The 27,879-nt window shown below is 42.9% G+C and overlaps 1 protein-coding gene across 1 annotated transcript; it reads left to right on the top strand.

Annotated features, from left to right (window-relative positions):
* The first annotated feature begins 4,547 nt into the window (after positions 1–4,547).
* LOC495513 lies at positions 4,548–27,587 on the top strand. Its single transcript, XM_041578916.1, has 11 exons — positions 4,548–4,668; positions 8,499–8,837; positions 9,002–9,301; positions 9,562–9,846; positions 10,675–10,782; positions 14,263–14,553; positions 17,268–17,615; positions 24,247–24,537; positions 25,248–25,595; positions 25,854–25,980; positions 26,255–27,587. The coding sequence occupies exons 1-10, from the start codon at positions 4,620–4,622 to the stop codon at positions 25,904–25,906; spliced, it is 2,412 nt and encodes an 803-aa protein (XP_041434850.1). The 5' UTR covers positions 4,548–4,619; the 3' UTR covers positions 25,907–25,980; positions 26,255–27,587.
* The last annotated feature ends 292 nt before the right edge of the window (positions 27,588–27,879 follow it).

Here is a 27,879-nt window from a genome sequence, read left to right on the forward strand (position 1 = left end):
ATGCAACAATGGTCCCTGACATAACAGGTCCCTCCTGTCTGGTAGACTCCACGGTCTGTCTATCATCAGTGACCTGAGAAGTGGATACCAATGCCTTCTTGGCCAATCTGGAAGAATTGCGATAACTTCCGCTCTTTCCACCTTTATCTTCCTTAGAACCCTGGAAATCAACGGTATCGGGGGAAATATGTACATCAATTCTCCCTTCCAACTCTGTCTCAATGCATCCGTTGCCATTGCCCCCTGGCATGGAACTCTTGAGCAAAATCTCTTGATTTTGTTATTGTTGTGAGACGCCATCAAGTCTATGTGTGGCCATCCCCACTTCTCCACTATCTGAGAAAAGACCTCCTGGCATAATTCCCATTCGTGATCCATCACCGTTACTCTGCTTAGGAAATCTGCCTTGACATTCCAAATCCCAGGAACATGTATCGCTGATAATTGATGAAGATGGGCTTCTGCCCATTGCATAATTGGTTGAAGTTCCTGCATTAAACTCCAACTGCGCGTACCTCCCTGTTTTCGTATGTAGGCCACTGCCGCCAAATTGTCCATCTCCACCATCAGGGAAGTTCCCTTTATCTGATACTTGAATAACTGAATTGCCTTCGAAACTGTTCTCAATTCCAGAACATTCGCTGATAGACCACTCTCTTCCTGAGACCATCTGCCCTGAACATAATCTTCCCCCACATGGGCTCCCCAACCTCTGGGGCTGGAGTCCGTTGTAAGAATCGTCCACTGCACCTCGGTCAGCGTCTGACACCTGGACAGATTGGAATTGGACATCCACCACTTCATTTGCGCCTTCACCGCTTGAGGTATTACGATATTTTGATCCCAATCCTGTCTGTCTCTTTTCCACTGATCCAGAAAAGACCATTGCAGTGGTCTTGTGTGCCATCTCGCCCACATCACCATTGGTGCTGTTGAATTTAACAGGCCTAAAATACTGCTTACTTCTCTCGCCCTCATATTCTCCTTCTTCCGTAAGCTGAGAATTGCCACTACTATCTTTCTCTTTTTCTCCTCTGGCAAGGTGACTACTCCCTGCCCCGTCAGAAATCTTGCACCCAAATGGATCAAATCCTGTGTTGGTATTAACTGGCTCTTTTGCAGGTTCAATACCCAACCATGCTGACTTAGAAATCTGACTACCAACTCTCTGTGACGAATTAGGATTTCCCTGTTCCTTGCCTTGAGCAGGATATCGTCTAAATAGTGATATATCTGTATATCTTTTTTCCTTAGTTCCGCTATCAGTACTTGCAATATCTTTGTGAATACCCTTGGTGAGGTTGCTAGGCCAAAGGGCAGACATGTAAACTGATAGTGCATGTCCTCTGCTATTGCAAACCTTAGAAACCTTTGATGGGACTCTGCTATGGGTACATGTAGATATGCGTCCTTCAGGTCTATTGACAGAAGCCAATCCCCTGGTTGAACCTCCTTGATTATCGTGAATATAGATTCCATCCTGAAGCTTTTTATTTGTAAAAATGAATTTATTATCCTCAGATCCAAAACCGGCCGAAAATCTCCAGTCTTTTTCTTTAACATAAATAGAGTTGAGTAGACGCCTCTCCCCCGAAATGCCTGAGGTACTGGTTTTATTGCTCCCTCTGCCAGAAGCTGTTGAACATAAGATACTAGAATCTTTCTTTTCTCTATGTGCTGAGGAATTTGAGAAAGAATAAAGAGATTCTTTGCCAGCTTCTCCCTGAATTCCAAATAGTATCCTCTTTCTATTGTGTCTAATACCCAATGATCTGTAATGGACCTTGCCCAAACTTCCAAAAACGTTTGAAGTCGCCTGGGTATCACTGAAGTCTGAGCTGCCACACCTTCATAATGACTTCTTTGTGAACTTAAAATTCTCTTGTTTAGGCTTCTGCGTCTTAACAAATGTTGACTGACCTCCTCTCCATTGTGGCTGTACACCTTGTCCCGATGCCCTGGACTTCTGTTCACGAAAAAACGGCTTGCTCCGAAAAGGCCGTCTATTCTGAGATGTTCCAGATACTCCTTCAGACCTTCTCTCTTGAGGTAGGAACACACTCTTACCCCCTGTGACTCTCTTGATGATTTCATCGAGTTTTGGTCCGAAAAGCATCTGGCCTTCAAATGGTAGATTGCATAAATTCATTTTTGAAGCCTTGTCCGCGTTCCAGGCTCGCAGCCATAGTGCCCTCCTTGCTGACACTGATAGCGCCATTGCCCTGGAAGATGATCTTACCAAATCCACTGAAGACTCCGTAATGAAATCTGCCGCTAATTTAATCTCTGTAAAGGATTCTAAGATACTCCTTCTATCTACACCCCTCTTTAGGGCTGACTCCATATTTTGCAACCACATCTGCATCGCTCTAGACACCGAAGTAAGTGCTAATGCCGGTCTACATGTTGCTCCTAATGCTAGGTAAGACTTTTTAAGCGACGCCTCCATCTTCCTATCCATAGGATTTAAGAAGGACACCACATCATCAACTGGTAATAATGTCCGTCTTGACAATCTGGCCACTGCAGCATCCACCTTTGGCGGCTTGTTCCAGATCTGTTCTTCCTCCTCAGGAAACGGATACCCTCTCTGTACCTTTGATGGAATTGGGAACTTTGCATCCGTCTTCTCCCATTCCTTGACTATGATCTCCTTAATTACGTCATGTAATGGAAATGTCGACCTTTCCTTCCTAAGGAATTTAAAAGGGTTAGAAGATGATTGTTGTGCCTGAACCTTCTCAGGTAGATCTAATTGCGCTCTTACAGCCTTAATTAATGGTTCCACCAGCGAAACTTCAAAAGTAGAAAAACTTTCCTCCTCTACTGTTTCTTCCTCAGAAACCTCTATGTCTTCACCTCTCGACGATCCTGTCCTTGACCCATGTCTAGGGCTATCTACCATTTCCTCTCTGGACCTTTTTGCAGACTTCAGTCCCTCTGTCACTGCCTCCTTTATCCAGCGCATGACATCTGCTGTATCTGCCGCAGCATCTCCAGATAATCTTCTTGTGCACCTTTGACACAATTTAGAGTGTTTCATTGCTGGACTGTCACAAGCCACACAATTCTTATGTTTCTCCTTGCTGCTCCGTTTTCTAGGGGGAGACACACTGAGAAAAAAAGAAATCACCTTTAGCACACTTTTGCCTGCCTAACCACACTACAAAACTTACCATAACTGTGGCTCACCTCCTATTTTCATTTGCAGCATTATCTGGGCTACTAGGCACTTGATCCACAATGTCTACCTAAATAGGAAATAACGCTGTGAGAATAGAAGAAAACCACAGCCAAAAAAACTTAAGGGGCAGAAAAACTTACCGCTCTAGAAGAGGAAAAGCGCTCCATTTGTGTTACTGTCTCTTACACGCCAGCATACACGCTGTAGTCGCGGTAAAATGACGTCACCGCTCACAACGCCCTTCGCATCTGAAGACACAGGACGCAGAGCGCAAGAGGGAAGTAGCTGAAACGCATAGGTGGAACGCAACCTTACCTCTCGGCCTAAGTGCCGCCCATTTACCGGTCTATGACACGGCCTTACCAAAATCCCTGCACTGTAAAACAGACACGCTGGTGGTAAAAAGTGACCCCCGGGCTGCTAATAACGGGGGTCCGACCTGCTGACCTCCTCTAAGAGGAAGTACCCTTGCCAGGCCCTACCAGGGAGAGAGGCTGAACTCCCCAGGTCTGGGATCCCAAACATGGGTCCTTGTGAGCCACAAAAGAAAATACAGAGCTTAAAAACTCCCAAAAAAAATTCCCCACTGCGAGGACAGAAAAAAGACATAGCATAAAGGGAGGAGTTATACTATATAGGTAGGTGGATTTACATTGGTGAATTCTGTCCTATCACTGGTAAGAGGGCGGGGAATCTCATAGGTGTGGAGGCTGCCATAGTGACCAGGGAAATAACGATTGTAATACATCACACATCTCAAAATATATCAATCTTATTCCAGCATCAGCTCAAAGAAAAAATTTACACCATCCAGGAGGAGGTTTTGATTGAATTAAAAACTCTTCATACCAACAAAGCTATTGGCTATAGATTTGAAAACATTCATAATTGCCTAAACTTCGATTCAAAATGGAAGGTCTTCTCTCAAAATCTGGACTCCATGGAAAGAGCTAAAATCAATAATATCCCAGGTTGTTCCATGAGATCATAGTACATTCTTAATCCAGCCCTGATAGACTTATATAAAAGTGTATCCAATGAAATTCTTGAATCCACTGTTATTTGACAAGCATTATACTATTCATAATTTATAGTATTTACTGTAATTCTTATTATTTCTTATAATTGTTAACATTTATTCTTGACTAACACCTTGTGTTTCATGTAAAATCTAAATAAAAAAATAAAATCCAAAAAAAAGAAGCTACAAATGCAGCAAGATAAAAAAAAACTGGTTTCCAACACATTTTACTACATTTTGTACTTGTGAGTATATTTTTGAGGAATTTTACTAAAATGCTTCATGGAACTTTAAAAAAAAAAAAAAAATGAGAGGGGGAGGAGGAATAATTCCCCCAGAGTCTGACAATTCAGTTCTGAGCAGTGGCTGAAAGTGAAAGTGAAAATTTTTGGGTGAAAGTCAAATAATAACAACATGGTGTCCAGACTGTTCCTTCTGCTTCTCCTTCTACTGCGAATTGCAAGTAAGTCTCATTATTCACATTTATTGCTCTGTCTCTGTATGAGGAGTCTGCAGGGAAGGGTGTGAGTGCAACGGAGAGAGATGCAGGGAATGAGTGTCATGGAGAGAGGGAGGGAGTGAGAGACAGAAGAGAGTGAGACAGCAGGCGGGAGAGAGAGAGGGAGTGGGAGACAGAAGAGAGTGAGACAGCAGGCGGGAGAGAGGATGGGAGTGGGAGACACATTACAGCGAGACAGCAGGTGGGAAGGAGAGAGAGATTGAGGGAATGAGTGTCAGGAAGAAAGAGAGGGAGTGGGAGACAGATAACAGTGAGACAGGCGGGAGAGAGGAAAAATGAGAGAGATGAGATCAGTAATTCCCACTACAACCCCTCCCTTTTAACCAGTAGAGCATTAGGAAAGCAGCAGCAGCACATGGCACCCTCACATCTCTGCACCCCCAAATCAACTGCACCCGAGCACAATGAATGTACCCCCAGATGTGCAGCTGCAGAGATTTCAGCACATGGTTTAAAGGTTGAGGGTGAGAGAGACTGTCGGACTGTCCTTGGGTCACACTAGGATGTAAGTTACACTGACCATACAGTACATGGTCCTCTAGTTCAGCAGGATCACCAAACCAGATCTTTCCCCCAGTGTTCCCTCCAAAGGATCTTTTCCCCAGTGTGCCCAGTAAAGGTGGTTGAGCTGTGTAGTAGGGTTTAGTGTCCTTATGCAGAACAATAGAGCAGGTTTACACACACACAATACACAACACACACACAACTCTAATCCACCCTTACACTTGTCTCTCCTCCCCCTGGGAGGCTCAGCATGGGGAGGCTCAGCGTATTACTGCTGAATTTTATTGTTTCTACTTGTATATCTGACGATTCAGCACTACAAATGTTTGTGTTTGTAAATGAAAGATCTTGAAAGACCGTAATTGTTGCTTGTAGGACCACCTTAATTCTGACATTCCATACCTTAATCCCACTGTAAGGAATTGTCCATCAAACTAAACTCAGACCCAATATTTTGTAGCACCAGAGCAGAATCTGGTTCAGTCTTTACACTAAAGAAACAATGAATTAATTCATGGCACCTCTTATTACCCTGTATGGTACTCACCCACTGTAAACTGTAAGTATCTAATGTGTTATGTTGTGACCTACAACTAAAATGGATTTATAGATTTAACTGGAACTTTATGTCACATAAATAGCCCATAATGTTGATATGAGGGAAAAAGTCCACATTACAAAATGATTTACATTGCATAATATTCACAGCCTTTGTTATGAAGGCCCCAGGGGTTAATAGAGAGCACATCTAGACATAACGAAGACCAGTAAGCCTTCAAGTCCAGAATAATGTTCTTGGAGATGGCAGATTTTTTAGTATAGGTCAACTCTAGAGGAAAACCTGTTTCAGTCTGAGAAGTGAACTGGGAAAGAGTTTCCCCTTCCCACAGAGCCTAAACCCATGGCCAACACTGGAGAGAAGATGAATGTCTTGGTTAGGGGGCTTCCCTCAGGACAGGGGTCAATAGCTGGATGGCCTCCTCCTCATGGTGCCAACTGTTCAGTTTTAGATGGATCAGTTAGGTTTTTCTTAAAAACAAACATGTCTTCAAATGTCATATTCCCACCCACCCCCTGTTGATCATGATGTCCTTTTGTCCAGATTTGACAAAGATCCCAGGTGGCAACCCTACCTTGTGCAATCAGCTTTGGGAGAGGCTACTTATAGGCCCTGCCCATTCACTCACTGCCTGAGAAAACAGGTTCTTTGTGTGACTTAGAGGGATCTAGAAATCTAATCAGAGTGTTGTGGCCTTGCAGTTGTCTATGATTTTGTCTTTTAGCTTCTAAACCCCCTGTGTGACGAAACTGGGGGGGTAGTTCTGTCCACCAGGTGTACTAAGTGGGCAAAAATAAAAAGAAGACTATAAAAATTACTAATACTCCCAGGCTAATCCAAAGAGGCCTACTCTAGCTTCACCTCTGCAACAGGCACAACTCAAAACCAGCCTGAATTCACCCAGGTCCTCTGACCCCACGGATGGTGCTTCACTGGATTCCCTGAGTTGTCCCAAAACTTTAGAAAGCGCCACAGCGCTGGGGTAGCATGTGACCACCTGGTGATTAATATGCCCACTCACCTACACCCCAAATCCTATCTGTCTGGGCCCACTATAAACCTGTAGGTTACCAGACAGACTAGGACCCACTACAAATAAACAATGTAAGCAAAGTTACTATGTAAACCCCAAAAAGGATAAAATGTAGGTACTTTTCATCAGCCAAGCCAGTTGAGTTATTAATTGGAATTTAATAGGATTAGTTCACAGTACACAATATTTAAAAATAGCAATATATATAATACCCATACAGTACAGTAAAGGAAATGTGAAAAATGTTCAAAAAACTACCACTTATGTCCCTATTGTAAGAAACTGTAAATGGCCTCCGAGGAAGCAGAGGTTTAGCTTAATCCTGGTTTCGGAGATCCAGGGAATCCTTGCACAACTTGTTGACTGGGTTGCTTCCTCTGCATAGACTAACTTGGGCGAGGCTGAGCAAGGGTTTTCCCAAAAGCAGGGGCACGTTCCTAACTATAATTGACAAGTCCCTGAGCCAATCAGATGGGGCTATACTAGGCTATCAGGACAATTTGGCCCATCAGCCAATCACCTTCACTGCCTGAAGTTGAGCCAATACCCACACGGTCCTCAGAGAACAAAGGAAAAATGGCTCCCTGTGGATATACATAAACATCCTATGGGGGGGAATGGGACACAGGGAGAGACAGGGATCTGCTTGCAGCAAAGGACCATAAACAGCAGGAGGTTATAAACCTGCACAGAGCCTGCAATGTCTAACCCCCCTTAAAACACACACAAAAGAAATATAAATTGTCACCCCCTGCTACTGTGATATTAATTGATCATTCCTGTAAAACCCGGTTACCCCTTTGCTGGCAATTCCTGGTTCTGGTTCCTCTGTAAATTCCCTGGTACTGAACCTTAGTAACTAATTATCATCTACTGCACCTCCAGATCTGACTCCTGAGTTCAGTCTCTCACCTTCCCTTCAGCTGAACTACAAGTCTCTACCCTCAGCTGGTTGTGGAAGGGTTGTGCATCATATTAGTTACCTTTGTATGAGAAGCCTGCGCCTCTCTGCCCAAATCCTCCAGGTTAAATCAACTCCAGGCAGTGCTGCTCAATGGCCTCATCTCCCAATTATAGAGTTAGTGAGTTTCTGCTCCCGACCCCCGGGATCCACTTTAAATAAAAATTCATATCAGTCTTATAATTGACCAGTCAAAGCCCAGACTTGACTCTAAACTTCTGTTCCCCGGTGGTCCCCGTAAAGTATGTTGGTTAAACCAAAATTGGCTTAAAGGGATATTCCAGAATGTTGCCCCTTCCTTCCCTGTTCCTTATCTCCCCTTCATTTTCTTCTCTTCCATTTGCCCTTTTGGAATGAATAGAAATATGGACAATGAATGTAAATGTAACTGGATCCCACAAACTAATATTAACTTGAATATTTCGATTTTATTGCATATTCAGTATATGAGGATGAGTCTCTTTTCATATAAACCACCAGCTCTGTCCTTTCTGTCGCAAGAACATTCCCCAAATATTTAGGATGAAAGTCCAATTTTGCTCAAAATGACCCATGAAATGATTAGTTCTGTACAGCAGATATGCAGAGTACCCCCAAAGCTTGCTCCCTCACATTGATCTAGTCAGGGGACTGATGGAATTAGGGGTAGATGAAGATGACAGTAGGGGGTCTGGATCGGATACTGAGTAGTCCAATTATGGTGTTTGTGAATTCAGTATTTTCAGCTCTGGAAATGACGGCTCCTCCCACTCATCGGGCAGAAATGGGATCCAACATCATGATTCCATGCACATTCCGGGTGGATGAGCCTCCTGTGGATCTCAAATTCCTGGCAATAATTTGGCACTTTCAGGATAAAGAGGTTCTGAATTACACAAACACAAGCCTAGTGAGCACACAAAACCCCCGGCTGTCACTTAACAAGGATACTACAGAGGATGGAGTGGCTTCTCTCATTATCTCCAATGTGACCATATCCGACGGGGGGCTTTACAGGTGTAGGGTGCTCTATAGCCCCAAACATATGTACAAGGAGGTGAGACTGGACATTCAAGGTGAGAATCTGATCTACATTTTCTTGTGTGTTTTTAAATTATGAATCAGTAACAGGGAATTTTTTGGGTTTCATGGTTACAACGTTTCCTGTAATTAGCCGTGTTAGTGTTACAAGCTAATGAGCTCTGTATAAACAATTTCTTCATTTTTAAACTTACCACAGCCCCACCACAGATCACCATCACCAATAAAGTGATTATTAAGGATAAGGAGAGTGTCCTGAGTGCCTCCATTACCAGGTTCTACCCCGTGGACATTGACATTAAATGGCTGAGAGATGGGAAGATACTGGCTGGTGTAATTTTGCTCACTCCCCAGAGGAATGTAGATGGTACATACCAAGTGAATAACTATATGACCATTGTTCCCACTGAGGAGAACAGGAACCAAAACTTCTCTATCTGGGTCCAACATGAGTCTCTTTCTTCTCCTCTACAGGAGGATTTCCAACTGATCTATGGAGGTAAGTCTTTTCTTTATTCCTCCTGTGCCCTCAGCCACCAGCCATTCTGGAGAAACCAGGGGTTTCTGGATCAGTACATTCTGACTTATACACATGAGCCACCAGCCATTCCATTTGGATCATGGGTTGGTGGGAGAGACCTGTGCTCCTTGTTTGCTCCTGTACTTATAGCCACCAGATATTCTACTTTACTGGGAACATTTACAGTTGTTCCAGGACAGAGATGTTGAGTTGGTACCTTCTCTTCCTTTATGTTTCAGCTGCTCCTTCCATTCACATCACCCACCAGGTATTCCACTTGCATCGAGAGCAGGAGCTGGTGTGCCAGGCATGGGGCTTTTACCCAGAATCCATTGTCATGAACTGGTTCCTGAATGGAAGTCATGTGGAAACAGCCAATAGGAAAACAGTTAATAGCTCGGCTGTGGAGTCCATCTACAGGATCCTTCCCACGGATCAGAACTGGGGAATGGAGATCTCCTGCGAGGTGGAACATCAGACCCTGCCCAGCCCTCTGGTGGAGAAACTGCTCATCTTGGGGAATGGTAAGAAGGATTCATGAGTTATATGGGGTTCCTTATAACACAGACAATGTTTGCCCCGCAACCCATATCAATCAGCCTAAGGTGTCTCTGTAGGTGTCGGTGATCATTTGTCTCTCAATAGGTTGGGTAATTATTTGTCTCTCAGTAGGTTTGGGTTATTTATTCTTGTTTAGACAGTGCTAGGGCGAGTGCAATTGGTGCTATTAAATGCTGAGGCCACATGTGTCATTGAAATCTGGGGGCCATGATGTTCTGGACTTGAATCCTCAGTTTAACTTTAATGTGATAAGGGGTGTGTTGTGGGTGTGTCAATGGGCGGGGCTCTATTTCACAGGGCATATACCAAACCTACATGTTTTCATACCCACAGTTAGCACCAACAGTCAGTTTGAGTCATCATGTGAGCATGTGTGTTATAAGTATCACCATACATGTATATTTGTGTAGCTGCACAAGATTGTCTATTTTTATACAACATGCTGTATTGTCATTGATGGTTCTGCTGTGGGGTTCTACTTGCCCCTCACTTTGGGTCAAAATGCAGGGAGACTGTAAATTGGTGCAATAATATCAAGAGGATATACATTGAAGTGTCTCCTTTTGTAGCCATGTATTGGGGCTAGATCAAATAGGGTACTGAGAAATAAAGGTGCAGATGGGTTAAAGTCAGATATTTGGGGTATGTATTTGGGTCAGTGGGGGTTCCTGTTTGCTATTCATTTCCTCATCCAATATACAAAGTGACATGAGGGCACCACTCAGGTTCTGTTCCTGTCTGTCCTGGTACCAGATATGGACTTTCCCCTGATTGTTCTTGTGTTTCTGCAGATGGGAAGGTTAAGTACAGAGCAGTGGTTCTATCAATAGCGATTTTATCTGTGATCATCACATTTACCCTAATCAGCCTTTTCCTATGGAGGAAATTCTCCAGCCCAAGTAAGTGGCAAACCCGTTGCCTTTGGTACCATTAACTCTATTTGCCCTTCTCCTTTATGTCTGTATATAGGAATGATCATGTGACATCCAGTGAGAAAAAAGGCAAGAAGATACAATGGAATAAAAACAGGGGACAATGAGGGATACAGATAAATAGTATTCATTAAAAGTGAATATTCTTAAAGGAACAGTAACACCAACAAATTAAAGTATTTTAAAGTAATGATAATATAATGTAGTGTTGCCCTGCACTGGAACAATTGGTGTGTTTGCTTCAGAAACTCTACTATAGTTTATATAAACATAATGTTGTGTAGCCATGGGGGCAGCCATTCAAGCACAGGATACACAGTAGATAACAGATAAGTACTACTATAGTTTATATAAACAAGCATACTTGCAACACGATCTTCACAAACTGTCAATCTGGGCAGCTAAGTGGCAGATGAGATTCAATGTTGATAAATGTAAAGTCCTGCACCTGGGATGTAACAATATCCACTTATACCCTTAATGGGACTGCACTAGGCAAATCCATAATGGAGACGGAGCTTGGAGTCCTTGTAGATAATAAACTTGTCTGTAGCAAGTAATGCCAGTCAGCAGCATCAAGGGCAAATAAGGTCTTGACTTGTATTAAATGGGGCAGAGAGTCACGGGAGGAGGGGGTCCCACTGTATAGAGCACTGGTAAGGCCCCATCTAGAATATGCCCTACAGTTTTGGTCTCCATCACTCAAACAGGACATTATTGTATTAGAGAGGGGACAGAGAAGGGCAACTAAGCTGGTAAAGGGAAAATCTTAGCTATGAGGAAAGACTGGCCAAATTGGGGATGTTCACTCTGGAGAAGAGGCGCTTAAGGGGTGATATGATAACTATGTATAAATATATAAGGGGACCATATAATAATCTCTCTAATGATTTATTTACCAGTAGGTCTTTCCAGCTGACACAAGGTCACCCATTCTGATTAGAAGAAAAGAGGTTCCGCCTAAATATTGGGAAGGGTTTTTTTTACAGTGAGAGCTGTGAAAATGTGGAATTCTCTCCTTGAGTCAGTGGTACAGGCTGATAGAGTAGATAGGTTCAAGGAAGGGTCGGATGCTTTATTCACCAGTAGCTCCTCCCAGCAGACAGGAGGGAGCCAATGAGATTAGAGGAGGGAAAGGGGTGTTACAGGGAGAGCTGGGAAGTGAATCAGGGGTACAGGCTGATAGAGTAGATAGGTACAAGGAAGGGTTGGATGCTTTATTCACCAGTAGCTCCTCCCAGCAGACAGGAGGGAGCCAATGAGATTAGAGGAGGGAAAGGGGTGTTACAGGGAGAGCTGGGAAGTGAATCAGGGGTACAGGCTGATACATTAGATAGGTATAAGAAGGGGTTGGATGGTGTTTAGCAAGTGAGGGAATACAGGGATATGGAAGATAGCTCATAGTACAAGTTGATTCAGGGACTGGTCCGATTGCCATTTTGGAGTCAGGAAGGAATTTTTCCCCCTCTGAGGCAAATTGGAGAGACTTCAGATGGGTCTTTTGCCTTCCTCTGGATCAACTAGCAGTTAGGAGGTTAAACTAAAAGGTTGAACTTGAAGGAAGTGAGTCTTTTTTCAACCTTACTTACTATGTTACTATGTATGCTGCGTAGCCATGGGGTCAGCCATTCAAGAATAGGATACACAGTAGATAACAGATACGTACTACTATAGTTTATATAAACAAGCTGTTGTGTAGCCATGGGGTCAGCCATTCAAGAACAGGATACACAGTAAATAACAGAATCATTCGGATCTGTTATTCAATGTATATCTTGTGCATTTTATTCTTTTTCAGTTTTGAATGGCTGCCCCCATGGCTATACAACAGCTTGTTTATATAAACTATAGTAGTACTTATCTGTTATCTACTGTGTATCCTGTGCTTGAATGGCTGCCCCTATGGCAATACAACAGCTTGTTTATATAAACTATAGTAGTATTTATCGGTTATCTACTGTGTATCCTGTGCTTGAATGACTGCTCCCATGGCTACACAGCAGCTTGTTATATAAACTATAATAATGTTTCAGAAACCAAACACAACAGATTTACCAGTGTACATTAGCAGTACATTATATTGTCATTTCTTTAAAGCACTTTAATAATCAACAATTTAATTTCCGCACAGGAATAAACAGAAATTATGGAAAAAATAAAGTGCTACTTTAGGGTTAGGGTTTTCTTTCCAAATTCACCAGTTGAACACTTGATAAATATGCCCCCTGTCTTTTGAATTCATAAAATAAATAATTTATGGCACAGTTTTTTTCTAAATAAAAGTGTATGTTGGCCAAATCACAAATGGAATGTCCATACCAACTTTCTTTCACTGCAGCATGCTCTTGATACAATTCCCTGGTAATCATTAGAGACTTGTTATTATAGGAGCAGAATTATAGTTATAAGGCGGTGTCATTAAAATAATGAAAATTCTACATGATGCAGTTCTAAGAAATCTTCCACTATACGTGAATTAAATGGCAAGTAGAGCTGAAAAAAATTACTAGAAATCTTGTTGCATGTTTTAGGGGATTTTGTACGAGTCCAAAGCCACTCTAAACCTAACCCTAAACCTAACCCTAAACCTAAACCTAACCCTAAACCCTAACCTTATAGAAATAAAGATGCCAACAGAAACTCTCCATTTTTCTATTTGCCAAACCACTGCACATGCTCAGTCTATTCTTGACTTCCCTGAGCTAAATGACCAACTGACAATTTAGTGAGCATTTGTTTGTCAGGTACATGAGGGTCAATGATTCAATATCTAAGCCAAGGCGATAATATTTCTTAGCTGGACTTCAGCAATTTAGACTGTGGGAATAATCTAGGGACTAAACTTTAAGCAAATCATTTAACATCACACTTTAAAGTGAAATTTTCCTGTAACTGAATATCTTTAGTAAGTCTTTCTAAATATATGAAAAAAGTATAATTTCTCTTGGAAAGTCAACTCCATGTTGTACTGTAGAGCTCAGTTAATTTAGGGACTAACGTTATTCTGAAAGATCTATAATACATGACCAGGAGACCACCAGGCCCATAGGCTTTATGTCATGGTATGGATTGAGTTAACAGTAATTTAACATTTCTTAAATGTAACATGTTTTAGTTTTAATTTTATGGAGTAATTGTCATAGATTGATAGGATTAAACTGTAATTCATCGACAAATACTATACCCATAGAGGACATTCCCAGTTTCATGAAAAGAAAGTTTGGCTATTGTCTATTTCATACTCATCAGTCTGTGTTTTGGCCCCAATGATTTGTTTGTCTATAAAAAGTCTACCGTACCATTGGTCAAACCTGCAGCCAATGATCCCAAAAATCAGACAGAATAAATCCCCATCTGTGTAAGAACAAGACACATTGGTTTAATCCACAGTAGAGAATAACTGTCTGTATCTAGGGTTCTGCTCTAATCTCTACTGTCCATTTCTAGAGGCTCCTGAACTCTTGGGCCCCATAGAATGTTCCCTGTGTGGGGCAGAGGAGATCCAGTACTCTCTGAATCTGCAGAACTTCTACCCACGGGACATTAATATCAAGTGGACCTACGGAGAGAGGAATGAGAAAGTGAATACATCAAGTAACAAATTCATTAGGACTGCGGGAGAAAAGACATTCAGTGTGCTTAGCGAGTGCCGGATTCCCTGGCATCAGTACACAATGCGAGTGATTTGGGAACACGAGACCTTGGCAGAACCTCAATACAGAGAAGTGCGAGTAACAGGTATGGCTATTCCTACCCAGTAACCCCCAGTATTTAGTACTAGTTTTTGTATTAGTGATTCTATTGGTTCATTCTCACATTGATTCAGCTAAAATTCATGCTTCATAAATATCTGTGTCTTTCATTGGACAATTGTTGCTGAGAGTGTGGATCTAGGGAATCGGCACTGGGCCCGGTATTGGCACAAACCCTAGTGAAATAGTCACAGCTCCAGATAATAAATATACAGATATGAAGAGAAATTTCCCCCAAGAAGGTGGGGGTCTGTGAAATTCAAATGTTAGGTTCCCATTGGCTACTTAGTACTGCCCCTGGTAAAGCTCTACCTGTGCCAAAGTCTTACCTTGCCTTGATAAAACCTCCCCTGCACCCCTGCCTCCACCTGTGACACCCAACTAGTTGTACTAAGGATATCAGTTTGGTAAAGTGCATTTTATATCTGGAATGTGACTCTCATTCAGATGTATGTCTCTCTGGTCAGTTCAAAACATTTCCCCCCCCATTATTTTTGCTTTTCTTGCCTAAACTTTAATACTCTCGTATGGTCTAGAACATCCCCAACCAGTGGCTTGTGAGCAACATGTTCCTCTTTAACCCTTTGTATGTTGCTCCCAGTGACCTCCAAGTAGGTGCTTATTTTAGAATTCTTGGCTTAAAGGCAAGGTTTAGTTGCCTAAGAACAATGTCTACTGTCAAACAGAGCCTCCTCTTGGCTACGAGTCCACATAGGCAGGGGCGGATTAATGCCCAGGCTAGCCTAGGCTATAGCCTAGGGGACCATTACTGGTAGGGGCCCATGGGTTTTTTTACTGCCATTTATTTTTTATTTTTATTTAAAAAAAATTCACCAGGGCCAGGGTCCGGGCTCCCGCTGCCTGAGACTGGGAGACAATTTAGGCAGCAAGGCACTCAAGGCAGGCAGGTGTGTGTCACAGCGCAGCATCGTCTCTCTGCCTGTGTGCAAGTGCAACCAATCTTTCGCCGGCCGGACTATCTTCGTTGGAAGGTGCATACCAGTGACGTTATTGGTGTGCGCTGAAGCAGACCCACGGCTTAAGAAAGTTGAGCGGCGGCGCACTTTCACACACGCATGGTCAGACGCAGGCATAGGCGTCAGAACGGGGGTGGCAGGGGGCATATTACAAGGAGCTTTTTTTATTTTATTTAGGGACGCCCAGTGCCGCCATCCGATTGGACCGATTTCGGCCCTGCACCTTGAAAGTAGCCAGCAGGCAAGTAGCCTCCCCCACACAAGAAGTTAAAAAGCAGGAGACTCTGACTGAAGATGCGTTTGGTGCCAGACCAGCAAAATGTTACCTCACGTCACACGCTGCCACACAAAGGTTTTTGTGTGATTGATGATGCTGGTCTGGCACCGATTGCATCTTCAGTCAGAGTCTCCTTCTTTTTAACTTCTTGTGTCCAGTCTGCATCAGGTAGAGCAAGGGAAGGGGGCAGGAACAAGAGCAGCAGAAGAGCCAAGCGGTGCATTGATTAAATGACATTGACTCGCTGCCCCTGACAGATTTGAATTTCCCGCCCACACTGGCTGTGTAAGCTGGGCTATGGACTTGCTAAAAGCCAAATTGAAGGCTCAGTGACCCCCCCCACTGGTCAGTCTCCGCACAAGGAGATTACTGGTAAGGACTTGTACTGTTTTTTTTTTTTATTATCTGCCACTGTTTATTTAAAAAGCATTCCCACTTCCCTGATCAAGACTTGTGTTGCAGGGATCTGTCTTGTTCCCCTCTGCTCTCCCACAGTGGCACCATTAACTATTTCCATTAATTGTCCATTGCTCTCTATGTATTTGGTGTACCAGTGCCCTCTGCTTCTTACTATATAATGTTCTTTATAGTGCTTGTGGTGCCTTCTCTTTATTATGTTCTTGGGTGATCAGTACTGCTCCTTTGCATGACTTATGAGTACCTCAATTGTGCCCCCCAAAAAAAAAGAGGAGTGGCTAAAATTTTGCAGCGGCTCGCTACACACACTGCCTGCTCTCCTTCTCCTGGCCCCCCCAACCAAAGCCATCTTCTGCTGCCTATGGATGCAGAGCAGACACATAGTTTGATTGTCTGTCTTCTTCGTCGTGACTCGTCACCAGACTCACCACTCTTGCAAATTTGCCAAGCCCAAGTTCAAGTTGCCTATTAGCTTGCTTACTGCACACGGTTGTCTCAGACTCAGTCCCAGGCAGGCAGCTAGCAAGAAAGCAAGGGGCAAGGGGAGGGGTCCTGCAGCAGTCAGTGCCAGTGGGCAGAGAATTTTTTTATTTTTTTATTAAAAACTTTAGGTGAGGGGTCAGCCAGCAGCAGGGTGCAGCCGCTAGCGTCGTGTGCCATTGCCTAAGCTTTAAACCGCTAGCTATTTACACGCCGGTCAGCTTTTCTTCATAAATGTGGCACCTACCGCACCGAAATAAAGCCCTACCCTAGAAGGGGGCCCTCTGGAAAGTGTAGCCTAGGGGCCTCACATGTCCTTAATCCACCACTGCACATAGGAACTGCCAATAACCAATCACAGCCTTCATTTGGCACCCCAGGGACTTTTTGCTTGCTTATATTGCTCTCCAACATTATTTTACACTTGAATGTGGCTCATGGGTAAAAAAAGGTTGGGGATCCCTTGTCTAGAATAAGTAGTTGGATTGGGCTGGATTTTGTATGTGTCTATATATAATATATCTATGAAAATTATTCTCCCTTCTGCAGATTTGCCATGGCATCCAGTAATGGAAGAGATACTCACTCCTGATGTGTATGTGGGCACTGAGGCTGAAATCCAGTGTAATATCTCTGGCTATTTCCCTGATAAACTCACTGTCACTTGGTATAAGAAGAAGGAGAATGGCAGAGAGAAACTGGTTAACAATGGTGGGAGGTACCAGATCCCAAATATCCAATCCCAGTACCAACTGGATCAGACTTTCACCTGTACGGCACGTTTGCTTTTCTCTCCATCACTGACTGAGGAACATGGGACACAATTTATCTGCAGAGTCAAACACCCCAGCCTGGGGGAGGAGATAGAGAGACGCACAGGGACATTATATGTGAGGGGTGAGTAGCACCTAATAACCCACTGGGGGAGGAGATAGAGGAGGTAAGTACAATCAATGTACTATGGACAAGAGTTGGTTCGGGGATTGGTGGGTTTTAAATAGTTCACCTGGTTATGCACCTGTCAGGTGTTTCCATAGGTGTGAGACTGACGGGCAGGAGCCTTGTGCTTGGTTACAAGGTGTTACAGGTTAGTTCATAGAGAGAGACTAGTAATATGTAACCCTACACATTAAATGATTTAATGAGTGATGAAACAGATGAGGACTACAGTAAATTGTGCGGAAAAATAAAAAAAACCTGCTTAAAAATTTTTTTCAGCTATAGACTTAGACGCCGACATTTCGTTGGCAGTGAATTGGCCCATCCCTAGTTACCTATACATACTATTCTAACTGCCTTATTAAAAGCATTCTGCCTCAGTGGTGCATATTCCTTTCTGCATCTCAGCTCAAGCAGCATTTCTGTCCTGGCAGACTTTAAGGCTGAAAAGTTAATTTTTAGTAGCATTCTGTGCCAGTGGCTGCACAGATCCTATCTGATCCCCATTGTAAGCAGCAGTCCTGTCCTGCTTTATGGCAGCTGAGATTCTAGCTATCTGTATAACAGAGCATTCTGTGCCAGTGGCTGCACAGATCCTATCTGATCCCCATTGTAAGCAGCAGTCCTGTCCTGCTTTATGGCAGCTGAGATTCTATCTATCTGTATAACAGAGCATTCTGTCCCAGTGGCTGCACAGATCCTATCTGATCCCCATTGTAAGCAGCAGTCCTGTCCTGCTTTATGGCAGCTGAGATTCTAGCTATCTGTATAACAGAACATTCTGTCCCAGTGGCTGCACAGATCCTATCTGATCCCCATTGTAAGCAGCAGTCCTGTCCTGCTTTATGGCAGCTGAGATTCTAGCTATCTGTATAACAGAACATTCTGTCCCAGTGGCTGCACAGATCCTATCTGATCCCCATTGTAAGCAGCAGTCCTGTCCTGCTTTATGGCAGCTGAGATTCTAGCTATCTGTATAACAGAACATTCTGTCCCAGTGGCTGCACAGATCCTATCTGATCCCCATTGTAAGCAGCAGTCCTGTCCTGCTTTATGGCAGCTGAGATTCTAGATATCTGTATAACAGAACATTCTGTCCCAGTGGCTGCACAGATCCTATCTGATCCCCATTGTAAGCAGCAGTCCTGTCCTGCTTTATGGCAGCTGAGATTCTAGCTATCTGTATAACAGAACATTCTGTCCCAGTGGCTGCACAGATCCTATCTGATCCCCATTGTAAGCAGCAGTCCTGTCCTGCTTTATGGCAGCTGAGATTCTAGCTATCTGTATAACAGAACATTCTGTCCCAGTGGCTGCACAGATCCTATCTGATCCCCATTGTAAGCAGCAGTCCTGTCCTGCTTTATGGCAGCTGAGATTCTAGCTATCTGTATAACAGAACATTCTGTCCCAGTGGCTGCACAGATCCTATCTGATCCCCATTGTAAGCAGCAGTCCTGTCCTGCTTTATGGCAGCTGAGATTCTAGCTATCTGTATAACAGAACATTCTGTCCCAGTGGCTGCACAGATCCTATCTGATCCCCATTGTAAGCAGCAGTCCTGTCCTGCTTTATGGCAGCTGAGATTCTAGCTATCTGTATAACAGAACATTCTGTCCCAGTGACTGCACAGATCCTATCTGATCCCCATTGTAAGCAGCAGTCCTGTCCTGCTTTATGGCAGCTGAGATTCTAGCTATCTGTATAACAGAACATTCTGTCCCAGTGGCTGCACAGATCCTATCTGATCCCATTGTAAGCAGCAGTCCTGTCCTGCTTTATGGCAGCTGAGATTCTAGCTATCTGTATAACAGAACATTCTGTCCCAGTGGCTGCACAGATCCTATCTGATCCCCATTGTAAGCAGCAGTCCTGTCCTGCTTTATGGCAGCTGAGATTCTAGCTATCTGTATAACAGAACATTCTGTCCCAGTGGCTGCACAGATCCTATCTGATCCCCATTGTAAGCAGCAGTCCTGTCCTGCTTTATGGCAGCTGAGATTCTAGCTATCTGTATAACAGAACATTCTGTCCCAGTGGCTGCACAGATCCTATCTGATCCCCATTGTAAGCAGCAGTCCTGTCCTGCTTTATGGCAGCTGAGATTCTAGCTATCTGTATAACAGAACATTCTGTCCCAGTGGCTGCACAGATCCTATCTGATCCCCATTGTAAGCAGCAGTCCTGTCCTGCTTTATGGCAGTCCTCTGTACTAAGTACAATTTAGCTCCTAAGTTTGCTCATAGTCTGTACAGAGAGATCCCATAAAACTATGGTACATAGGTATTCCCTGTACTAAGCACAATTCAGCAGGAACAGTCCCCTAAGTTTGCTCATAGTCTGTACAAAGACATTCTATAAAAGAATACCAGCATTTCCCTGTACAATGTTACTTCTTTACTCAGTACTCCTGACATTTAATCCCCTTATTTATCCTTTTCCTCACTATATCCCATCAAAAAAATTGGTGATCCACAAGTTCTCCATGTGCAATTTATTACCTTCTAGATTTGTGTCTTTGCCACCAAAATATTCGTAGAAGCGTCACTTTTTGCCCCACCTGGAAAATTTTCTGCGGACGCCTATGTCTATAGAGTGACACTTTGGTTATGTTCCGACCCCTTTGGTCAGGCTTTATAAAGAGAGAGTTTTCACAGATTTATCACATGGCTCCCCCCAGAGGACTTGTGTTGATGGAGCTGCATTGGGACTAATTGGGAATCAAACCCTTTTAAGAAAAATTCAACATTTATCAGAATTCTTCTAGGATTTCAGGGTCAAGTCTGTAGTTGCTCATCACAGGGATCACACATATGTATAAGTTCCCTGTGTCTCTGAATCATGGGGAATTAACTTTAACATGACTGCCAAGAGATAACAGATAAGTACTACTATAGTTTATATTAACAAGCTGCTGTGTAGCCATGGGGGCAGCCATTCAAGCACAGGATACACAGTAGATAACATATAAGTACTACTATAGTTTATATAAACACGCTGCTGTGTAGCCATGGGGGCAGCCATTCAAGCACAGGATACACAGTAGATAACAGATAAGTACTACTATAGTTTATATAAACAAGCTGCTGTGTAGCCATGGGGGCAGCCATTCAAGCACAGGATACACAGTAGATAACAGATAAGTCCTACTATAGTTTATATAAACAAGCTGCTGTGTAGCCATGGGGGCAGCCATTCAAGCACAGGATACACAGTAGATAACAGATAAGTCCTACTATAGTTTATATTAACAAGCTGCTGTGTAGCCATGGGGGCAGCCATTCAAGCACAGGATACACAGTAGATAACAGATAAGTACTACTATAGTTTATATAAACAAGCTGCTGTGTAGCCATAGGGGCAGCCATTCATGCACAGGATACACAGTAGATAACAGATAAGTACTACTATAGTTTATATAAACAAGCTGCTGCGTAGCCATGGGGGCAGCCATTCAAGCACAGGATACACAGTAGATAACAGATAAGTACTACTATAGTTTATATAAACAAGCTGCTGTGTAGCCATGGGGGCAGCCATTCAAGCACAGGATGCACAGTAGATAACAGATAAGTACTACTATAGTTTATATAAACAAGCTGCTGTGTAGCCATGGGGGCAGCCATTCAAGCACAGGATACACAGTAGATAACTGATAAGTACTACTATAGTTTATATTAACAAGCTGCTATGTAGCCATGGGGGCAGCCATTCAAGCACAGGATACACAGTAGATAACAGATAAGTACTACTATAGTTTATATAAACAAGCTGCTGTGTAGCAATGGGGGCAGACATTCAAGCACAGGATACACAGTAGATAACAGATAACACCATTATTTTCTACAGAGCTTATCTGCTATCTGCTTTTTAACCTGACCATTTTCTCCTTTGAATGGCTGCCCCCATGGCTACACAGCAGCTTATTTATATAAACTATAGTAGTACTTATCTGTTATCTACTGTGTATCCTGTGCTTGAATGGCTGCCCCCATGGCTACACAGCAGCTTGTTTATATAAACCATAGTAGTACTTATCTGTTATCTACTGTGTATCCTGTGCTTGAATGGCTGCCCCCATGGCTACACAGCAGCTTGTTTATATAAACTATAGTAGTACTTATCTGTTATCTACTGTGTATCCTGTGCTTGAATGGCTGCCCCCATGGCTACACAGCAGCTTGTTTATATAAACTATAGTAGTACTTATCTGTTATCTACTGTGTATCCTGTGCTTGAATGGCTGCCCCCATGGCTACACAGCAGCTTGTTTATATAAACCATAGTAGTACTTATCTGTTATCTACTGTGTATCCTGTGCTTGAATGGCTGCCCCCATGGCTACACAGCAGCTTGTTTATATAAACTATAGTAGTACTTATCTGTTATCTACTGTGTATCCTGTGCTTGAATGGCTGCCCCCATGGCTACACAGCAGCTTGTTTATATAAACCATAGTAGTGTTTTTGAAGCAAACTCAGCAGTTTTTTCAGTGCAGGGCAACACTGCATTATATTTGTATTACCTTAAAACACTTTCATTTTTTGATGTTACTGTTCCTTTAAGCAAAATTTTTATAATGAATGAGTTGTTTTATGCACATTATCTTGCCGTTTGGGAAAAATATACCTTGGGCAAAGGTTCCCAGTAGTTGCCCAACTATGCAGCCACCAGTTCCAAAATCTGCCAGTCACCAGGGGGCTATAATAATCCTTTCCAAATACAAAAATGACCCTCTGACTATGACACAGGGGGTGTTTGTGGGGCTCTTGGTTAGAGCCCTGGGGGCCAGTAGGTTTCTGGGGATATAACAGAACTGCCCCATTTCACCTACTCATAGTCAGGTTGGGGGTGGGTACAATATTTCCCAATAAACACCCCTTACTTACTGTGAGTTATAGGGACCTCATAATGTTCTTCATTTCAAAAGTGGTTAAATAGGCAGAAAATGCCATTGATTAGTTTGAGCCAGAGGTTTTGGAACTTCCTGAGCTGGTGACACACGGGGGACATTGGAAATATGTGGAGCTTCTGTGCAGATCTGGGGGGGCTGATTGTTAGTGTTCAGTGCACTCAAGCTCTCTACACTACAAGGGCTACAATTCTGATTTAGAAATTGGAATTTCAGCTCTTAAAGTTACTGGGAGAGGCTTTTTGCCACCACAGGTCATTTATGGTTCCTGTTCCCTGAGGCAAATCTCAACTTGGCTTGTGGCACCTGCACCTCTGGTAATAACTAAGTCTTCTATAAGATGAAACAATCACATATATACAGTATATATACAATATAAATAACATCAGCCTTCATTAATGGCCCAGTGTGGCCCAACACTTTGCCATTTTGGTTTATGTCTTTGCTTTGAGCCAATAAACCCCAGGCACTCATCAACTTATATATACAACTTATCAACTGTATATATACATTATAACATATGAATTATCAGCAATGACCCCTAAGCTTAGCGTCTCACTGAGCATGTGCAGTGTCACTGACTCTCCAAGTACAAAATGGGGTCCTGCTGTGCACAACTTTGGCCTGTCATATAAAATTCAGCATTTATACTCATATTTATTTTTAGGGTTTAGTTATCCTTTAAGACATCTTCTATCCCGCCACTGCCACCAAATGTCAGGATAATAACCTTACAGAACCAATAACATTGAATTAAAAAACAAGTGCCATTTTATCACTTTATTCAGTAAAATCCAATGGCAGCACAATGACAACAACCCCTTCTTTGAAATGAGAATAACACAAAGGCAATTCTGAAGTCCTACAGAAGTTCTACTAATTCATCCACAGTCCAAAGAGAAATCTGAGTAAATCTAGAGATGTAGAATTGATTTGCAGGAGTCTTTCTGTCTCTTCTGTAAGTCTTACTGGAACTGGGGTGCCTGGACCTCCCCTGCTGGTTCTGTCTATTGTTCCTATTCAGACAGAGCAGACTTGTTGGAGCCACTGGGTGAATCAGAACCAACACCATTGCTATTGTCTATGCAGTCACACCTTGAATATGTCCAGGACTCTTTCAACTCAATTGCTACAAGAGATCAATTACAGATCCAGTACAGGCTCAAGTGTGTCTATTTTTTGTGAAATAATCCTTATTTGGATATTTTCAAACATCCCACATTGCAGGCAGAATAGCCAGAATATAGTTGCAAAGTTTCTGGAACTAAATGAGATAGATGAGACTTTTGGAGGAGCATAGTCACCCCCTGCACCCTAACCCTGAGCCCCTGCTCTTACATTTCATTGTATCTAATATGTCCCTTGGGAAACTGAAACTCACAGCTTACAGGGGAATTTCACCTTTATTAGCAAAACGAATGTAACTATTAACTGGAATAAAACATAAAGCACAGCCCTAAGACCCCTAGAAATGTCTTCAAACTCTCCATAACCTGACAAATCAGTTGAAGTTTATTTAAGTATCTCAGACTTTTTGCCGTCGCTGGTAACTGGCTGCTTATTGCCACCTGAGACTTGGGTTTAACCTCACTTTATGGCAGAAGGGCCCAGTATACAAGTGACTCTTCAGTAAGTGACACATAAAAGCTCATCTGTGGCTCTTCCCTTTGTTTCCAGCTCGTCCCAAGGTGAGTAAGTTCAGAATGGCAGGAGAATGGGGTCTCTCCTTGGAGGCGGAGGGGTTTTTCCCTAGAGACATTGGATTTTCCTGGGAAGTTGTGCAGGGAAATAAAAGGGACGTTACAAGTCTCCCATGTGAGTTCAGCATTAGTGAAAATACTGATGGGACCTATAAAGCCACAAGTACCTGTCACTGTCTGAAGGATCAGCTGAACTATCTGCACACTCTGAGGGTCTCTGTCCAACATGAAGCTCTGGGGGCCCCAGCCTGTAAGGACATAACACAAGGTAAGGACAAAGTATATACAGTATAATATATATATATGATATTGTCCATGAACTTTGGGGCCCCACTGTATAAGGATATAACACAAGGTAAGGGCCAAGTATATATAATATATATCTGATAATGTCAATGAAGCTCTGGGAGCCCAAGTCTGTAAGGACATAACATAAGTTAAGTCATTTATAATTCTGACTATAGTTTAAGACTGATTGAGATGCCAGGATTTGCCCCTCCTCATTGTGTGGGACATTACCTATACCCCAACATACTACAAAAAGCAAACTGGGAACTGTAGAATAGCAATATTTATATTATCAGTAATAGAAAGATGAATCATTAATGTAATCAATAATGTTGGGGAGAGGCTGGAATATGAATAGGGGAGGCCATTTGTTTAGATGGGGGTCAGTGACCCCTGTCTGAAAGCTGGAAGGAGTCAGAAGAAGAAACCAAATACTTCAAAACCTTTAAAAAAGAAAAAGATGTAGGCCAGTTTACAAGTTGTTAGAATTAGCCATTCTATAACATAATTAAAGATAACTTAGAGGTGAACCACCCCTGTAATATATATTCATATAGTTCTTCACTAACTGTATTCATGGCTGTAACTTTCCCATTCAAGAGTTGTAGATATTTTACATTTACTGACTCATTTCTTCCATGAGGTTTCCTGTATTAATCAGAACTGATAGAAATTCTCTTTCTTCTGCAGATTTCCCATGGCGCCCACAGGTGGGAGAGATACTGGTACCAGAACTGATAAAGCTTGAGGAAACCCAACTGACATGTAACATCTCCAACTACTTCCCTGATGCTCTAACTGTCACCTGGTTTATAAAGAACAAGGAGAGTGAGGAATTAACTGACGTTACTCAGTATATGAGGTACCGACCTGACACTGTGTCCCAGTACCAACCGGATCAGACTCTCACCTGTACAGCAAGTTTGACTTTCTCTCCATCACTGGGCATGGACCTTGGAGCAGAATTTATCTGCAGAGTCAAACACCCCAGCCTGGGAGAGGAGATAGAGAGACGCACAGGGACATTAGATGTGAGGGGTGAGTAGCACCTAATAACCCACTGGCACCCACTGACCTACAGACACACCCCAGCCTGGGGGAGGAGATAGAGAGGAGTTACATCATTGGTTGGGAAACAATTGGGTGACAGAGAGGTACAACCCCTGTTCCCCTTAATTAATAATGGAAGTAAATATAAGAGGAATAAAAGAACAAAGCAGAGAGTAATTGATTTATCAGAGAAATAGGAGGAAAGTACAAATAACATGTGGCTGATTTATATTTCTGTGTTTCCAGGTGATCCAACAAGTCTCAGCCCATCAGTGGAACAATGGGAGGAAATTGACTGAGGGCAGGAGATAATGGAATGGTCAGTTTGTGTCAGTGCCACTTCTGATGGGTCTGTGGAAAACACTGATTTAAGGATAGTGATGGGCGAATTTATTCGCCAGGTGCGAATTCGTGGCGAATTTGCAAGTTTCGCCGCCAGCGAATAAATTTGCGAAAATTCGCGGCAAAAATTCGCCGGCGTCAAAAAAATTTTTTTCAAAAAAACGGACGCCGGCGTCAAAAACGGGCGCCGGCGTCAAAAACGAGACGCCGTTTCGCTAATTTTTTGCCGTTTCGCGAATTTAGCGCGAAATTCGCTAATTTTTCGGCGAAGCGAAACGGCGCAAATTCGCCCATCGCTATTTAAGGATTAAGGACATATTCAAGGTATATATAGACAATAAGTACTGATACCCTAATAAGTCTGCACTTACCTCCATAATAACAATAGTTAGAGGCATCAGGGCAGATAATCCAGTATTCAGGCTCCACTAAGTCTCCACTCACCAGTATGTGTGTCTGTGAAGCTTCTCGGCCTCTTCATGGAAACAATAGGAACTTGCTGGGAGGTGGGGCCAATAGGGGCATAAAAAGGGCCACAAAGGGAGGCTCGGAGGCCAGTCTCCGGCACATCAGTTCTACTGTTTCACTTACTCTTCCGCCATCATTTACTTGGGACTGTGGATGGACTTTTGTGGCACTTCACAACTGACTTTTTATTCACTTACTTCCATAGTAAAACGTGTTTGGTCTTTACAAAATAAAGTGAAAAATGTCATGTGGTTACTCTCCAGTTATTCAGAGATATACATAATTAATTTGGGTTGACAAAAGTCCAGAGTCCATCAAGGTATTCTTTTGTTTCATCCAGGGGTGTAACTAGATATTACCAGGCCCCATAGCAAATTCTTTTTCAGGCCCCAAAAATGGCAAGAAGTTTAGCTGTTTTACTAATAGTTATTGAAATTGTATATAAGTTAGTACCTCTTGGGGCCCTATACCTCTTGCTTCTCTGTAGTTACACCCCTAGTTTCATCATTTTCATGGCACCAGCCATATGGGGATTGAATGGCAATCAGACTCAGCAGGTGGCAGTTATAAAGTACAGGCACAATACTGGCACTTTCTTACTTTCAGTACACAATGCTCAGGCACACCCTGCCCTTCTTCATATTAAACTCAGTGCTCAGCTGGGGGCCCCCTTCACTATGAAGCTTGAAATGATTCAGCTGGGACAACTGAGTGGGTGGCATGGGGTAGAGAACTCATTGGTGGGGCAGGGGGGCATGGCATTAAAGGAGTTAAAAGTTGGTTGGAAACATCATCAAGTAGAGGAGAAGCAGTGATCCACATTTGCTGAGATCACTTTGCTGAGATTTGGAGATTCTGAACTGTTCCAATTGGCTGATCCATTAGTTGGTCCATTTCTCAGTAGGATCTATGGGGAATATAAGTGCAACTACGGGTTGAAACACCACAAAACGAACTATAAGTGCAGTGTGGGCACCAAAATTCAATGATACTAATATATGTGGGGGCAGATGGGCTGGGGTGTCCTCCAACAATTTGACATATATACACAACAAGTGGGACTATACTCCCCGCCCATGTGACCCCCAACTACTCAATTATACATGAATGCTTCAAATATGTAAAAGGCAATATTTATTGTTCAACACTATGCCATATCTCAAAATAAAAGCAATTAAAACCAAACTAAGCAGCGCTGCATGTACAAAGGGATCCCTTGTAAATATTCCCTAAGTGTGACCCAGCATGGGTAATGGTTGATATACTGTAATGTAGAAGTGGCGTATCTGGAGCCAACTGTAGCGCTCCGATCCTGTGCCACAATCTTGGGCAATTAAAGAAAATGAAAAGTTCCAAAACATCCGATGCTGGTATTTGATTAAATATAACCAAGTATGATGCTGAAATGTCCCCAGGTCTCAAAAGTGCCAAAAGTCAACAAGTATCAATGAGGCACCCCTCC

This window comes from Xenopus laevis, chromosome 9_10S (assembly GCF_017654675.1).
Source record: "Xenopus laevis strain J_2021 chromosome 9_10S, Xenopus_laevis_v10.1, whole genome shotgun sequence".
NCBI lineage: Eukaryota > Metazoa > Chordata > Amphibia > Anura > Pipidae > Xenopus > Xenopus laevis.